Source organism: Centroberyx gerrardi, chromosome 14, assembly GCF_048128805.1.
Source record: "Centroberyx gerrardi isolate f3 chromosome 14, fCenGer3.hap1.cur.20231027, whole genome shotgun sequence".
Taxonomy (NCBI): domain Eukaryota; kingdom Metazoa; phylum Chordata; class Actinopteri; order Beryciformes; family Berycidae; genus Centroberyx; species Centroberyx gerrardi.
In genome coordinates, this window is record NC_136010.1 from 1391974 (window position 1) to 1396973 (window position 5000).

General features: G+C 43.4%; 1 protein-coding gene across 1 annotated transcript in view; it reads left to right on the plus strand.

The window, feature by feature from the left end:
• LOC139921192 (uncharacterized) overlaps nt 1-5000 on the plus strand; it is a 76899-nt gene that overhangs the window by 21574 nt on the left and 50325 nt on the right. Inside the window, 5 exon segments of the mRNA XM_078288049.1 lie at nt 690-810; nt 2910-3074; nt 3596-3763; nt 3766-3805; nt 4884-4954. Of these exon segments, the coding sequence (XP_078144175.1) occupies nt 690-810; nt 2910-3074; nt 3596-3763; nt 3766-3805; nt 4884-4954 (565 nt within the window).

A 5000-nucleotide genomic window follows, 5' to 3' on the forward strand; every position in this document is an offset into this window, starting at 1 on the left:
GCCGGCTAACGGGGAAACTAAGATAACGAGCTGCTTCAGTCATGGAGGCTTTAACATGACGTGACGACACAGCTGACTCCTACGCTCCTGCCACTCAGTACAGGCTAAATCACTAAACAGATGAACTATTGAACTATTGAAGAAATGAACTACTCTATTACTCTTTATATTGATTTAACCTTTACTTAGCAGGAAGTCTCTTGATATACAATGTCTGTTTTACAAGACAAACCTTTATTTGGTCATGCTGTAATAGTCTAAATAAAGTGCTGAAGTACTCTATTAATCATTATAGACATACTGTACATATATATCTGACTAGTGTTTGAATAAAGAAATGTTGTGGAAAAGTTCAGAGCGTTCAGTACAAGGTGTGGATATGTTATCTAAACAGGAACTAGTTGACTTAGGTAAGCAGGGCACACACACACACACACACACGCACACACACACACACACACACACACACACACACACTTGATACTGAGAGCAGAGTGAAGTATTTGAAGTATTTGTCTTGTTTGAGGAGAACCTGAACTGGAAAAACCCCAGCCGGTTTCTCTCTGAGCTTCTCAAAGCTTTTCCTGTCACAGACTCCAAAATAAAAGCCCCTCAGAACCCCCCGTCAGATCAGATTAAGAACCACAGCTTTGTCCCTTACTGATGACATCATCACGTGCTCCCCGCAGGTACGACCCGGCAAGCCGCGGGACGGGGAGATTACGGGCGTGGACTACAACTTCGTCTCCATCGAGGAGTTCTTCTCTCTGGAGGAGTCAGGAGCGCTGCTGGAGAGCGGCAAGTTCAAGGGTACGAAACAAACGCACCTAACTAAAACTGCTCACCCTGGATCAAACGCTACTGAGGAATGACTGTACATTCAAGAGTGTGTGTGTGTGTGTGAGTGTGTGTGTGAGTGTGTGTTCAGTAGATGGCAGTGTACTACACTCTTTCCCTCTGACTCTAATGTTCTAAAGATCAGCTGACTGTCCCTTTAATTACCATTAAAACAGGTCCAGATGATATTAAAGCACATGGATACTGAACAGAAAGTTTATTACTCTGTGGGGTAAATTGGTATTTTTTACAGTGTAGGGTAAAATGTTACTTTTTACAGAGTGAGGTAAACTGTATTTTTTTACAGCGTGGGTAAATGTGAACAGTGATTGAAGTCGACCTGGTTCTGCTTTTTCTTTTTAACGTTCTTTCGGGAGGAAAGAGGATTTTCCGTCTCTAATCTCTCACTCCTGTCTCTCCTGAGCTCGCACGCTCTCTCTCTCCCCCCCGCTCTTCCCCTCTCTCTCACTCTCTCACTCTCTCTCTCTCTCAATTTTCCATCTCTCTCTCTCTTTCACAACAGTAGCAGCTCCACTAATCTGAATGGGATTAATAGGACTGAAATAGAAGCTGCATTCACACACACACACACACACACCTCACAAACACATATTTTCTCTCTCTCACACACACACACACACACACACACACACCTCACAAACACATATTTTCTCTCTCTCACACACACACACACACACACACACCTCACAAACACATATTTTCTCTCTCTCTCTCACATACACACACACACACACACACACACCCTTCTCACTTCACACACACACAACATCACATCAGATCTCTGTATCCACACTAACAGAAGTGACGCTGGCTAAAATACTTTTAAAATGAGAGAAGTGAACAAAGCAGACTGAAGACAGACGAGTAAACTGACAAACCTCAAACCTCTGAATCCATCTGTAGAGTTTTGTTCTTATTTCTGCAGATGACAGTTTGAATTGAAAGTTCCCATGATCCTCTGGGTGAGTCTGAGGCCTCTTCAACATGTATATTCTCCACGCCGCGCTCACTGGGTCGCTGTAGCAGCAAATAGAAATAGGATACAGAGAAGCAAATGGATTATGAGTAAGAATAGAGTAACGGGGTATTAAACATCACAACTGACAATTACAACACTAGAAGCTATTAAATAGAAATATATGAGGGAAAGGTGTGAAAATACATGAATTACATGGAGGGCGTTCAGAATAATCTGATCATCGCCAATATTAAGACCGATAAATAATTACGTCTGGTTTTATGGTGAACGGACTCCAGCCGACTGTAATGGATTCTTCCAGCATGACACAAATCTCCTTATTCACACGGCGCCATGTTTGATCCACATCATCTTCAGGGTGGGAAGCAGAAGGCAGAGCAGATACCAACAAATCAAAGCGACAGCAAATGATTGAAGGTTACATGATGCTGAAGCCGAGATAAAACCAAATAAATATTTCCACTCTACCTGCAGTTTCTCTATGCTAAAGCTAGCAAGCTGCACTAAAAAACATCTGATAAAAGACTGTTAACTGATGGTTAAACCGTATTACTATGGTTTACCACATATCACTGCCAAACTGACTATATATTGTATAATGTCAGTATTATTGGAAATAACAGAACAAACTACTGAACTTGTTTATGCTAAGCTAACACAGCCAGAAAGCTTCAGTGTTTCAGCTCAGAAAGAGACGCAGAACATCTGATTGATTTAGTGTTTAATGTCAGCTTGTTAGCTAGCTAACCATAGCATCTGGTCAGCTAACATCACTGTCTTGTTGTTAACACATCTGATTAGCACACTAGCTAACGTATCTAGCAGCGGCTAGCGTTAGCGTGTTCACATTAACATCAGCGTGTTTGCCGGCTAGTTAGCTAGCTAACAGTTTGTTCAGGTTAACTGAGCTGACTCTTCTCAAGCTACAACTCAGAGTGTTTTGGAGTAGAGACTAGGGCTAAAGACAAGACAGTTTACTGTGTCACAGTAACCTACATTTGGAAACAGATCTAAATGTGCTTGTTCTGTGCTAAGCAAATCAAATGTGATATTGATCTTCGTCCAATCACAGGGAACTACTACGGCACGCCCCGCCCGGTCCACATCGGGCCGGAGAGTCCACCAATCACGTACCAGGAGCACCGGAACCTGCTGAGGAACTTCAGGACGAGGAGCAAGTCGCTGAGCAACCTGGAGAAAGCTGTGGAGGAGGGAGAGAACAGCGAAGAAGACAGCGGCCTGTCCGGTACACACACACACACACACACACACACACACACACACACACACACACACACACACACACAGCATGGGAATCGAACCTGTGACCCCAGCAGTGCCTTGCTCAGTTTTCAGTGTTCGACCCAAATCCTCCTCAGTCTGGGAAAACTTCCACAGCCTGGATCAGCTTAAAGAAGGCCACAGTGTGTGTGTGTGTGTGTGTGTGTGTGTGTGTGTGTGTGTGTGTGTGTGTGTGGTAAATCAGGATTGAGGAGTTGGTGGTTGATTGGGGATTTAGCAGGAAAAGCTATTTTTAGAAACCAGACTCGTTATGAAGCTGTTTACACCTGCATTACTCACTGTGTGTGTGTGTGTGTGCGTGTGTGTGTGTGTGCGTGTGTGTGTGTGTGTGTGTGTGCGCACACAACTGAGCATGTGTCAAAGTGTGTTTACTCATCCTTACTTAATTTTCTTTCTCCTCCAGCTGTGTGTGTGTGTGTGTGTGTGTGTGTGTTAACTAAACTCTCTCTCCCTCAGCGGGTTCGGCCGGAGCCCCGCCCACCGCTCTGCCTCTCAGCCAATCGTGGGAGTCGGCGGCAGGAAGTCGGGAGGGAACGGAGAACGGAGGAGGAGGAGGAGGAAGAGGAGGAGGAAGAGGAGGAGGAAGAGCAGGAGGAAGAGCAGGAGGTCCGCTACCTGAAAACTGGAGCTGGCGTTCAGCGACTCAGGAGAGCCGTACTACATCGAGTGAGTCCGGAGTCTGACTCGTTACACATATTAACATGTTCATTAACATATCTCATGCTTTAGGTTCATTTTGTCATTTTAATTAGACTGTGTAACGATGACTGGCAGTAATGTGTCAGTGATGGAGCAGATAGAGAAAGCAGAGATTTTGACTTCATAATTACATAATTAATCACATTTTAGATACATTTTATTGTCATTTTAATTAGATTGTTCAGGGAGAGCTGCGTCAGATATACAGATAATCACATTTTGGGTAAATGTAATGTATTTTAATTAAACTATAACTAACTATACTAATAAATGTTGAAAGCTGCAGTGTGTTGACAGACTTCACCACTTCACAACATTTTCGATTCATTTCAGTTTAGTTTCAGTTGAACTTTGTAGGGATGTTTGTTCAGATGTTACTGATTCAGACGCTTACTGTATAGAATGAGATTTTAGCTCATAGTGAAGTTTTAAGTTCATTGTAACGTGATTTGAGTCTGAGCCGTGATCCAGAGCTGGACTGTCCAGAGGAGAGACGTTCAGGTGACGGTCTGCGGGAAACTGAGATTTTCTGACAACAATCTACACAAAATAACCCTGAGTGACAAAGTGAAAATGAAAGGCAGAAATGTGTCATGTGATGGAGAGTCGGCAGTCTGACTTCAGGCTTCTGGATCTTCTGGATTTGGGGATTTTCTCACCTTCCAGAGAGCCGAGGCTCGGTCCGGCTGAGCAGAACCTGAAGCGGCTTCTCCTCCAGTCCTGCTCCCTCTGTCCTGAAAGCCTCCAGGCCCAGAAATCCACTTTGATCCATTTTGAAAAAACAAATGAGGAGAACCTGCAGTTCTGAAGCTTCTGAGGAAACTCTGAGACAGTATAAAGATATTTAAGGTCAATTTAGTGATTTTTGTAGTTTTTGTTGTACTAACTTAAATAAAAACCTTAAACCTAAATAACTTCTCAATTCAGTTTAAACTGAATTTAATTGAATTTCACAACAGATAAAAACAGCTACGCTTACACATGATGATGATGATGATGATGATTGTTATGACGATGGTGATGAAGATGTCTTTGTGTCTGTCAGTCATGTCTCCAAGACGACCAGCTGGCTGGATCCTCGAACTCACAACAAAGAGACGCCTCCCTGTACAGAGTGTAAGTCTCTCTCTCCCTCTCTCTCTCTCTCTGCCTCTGTCTCTCT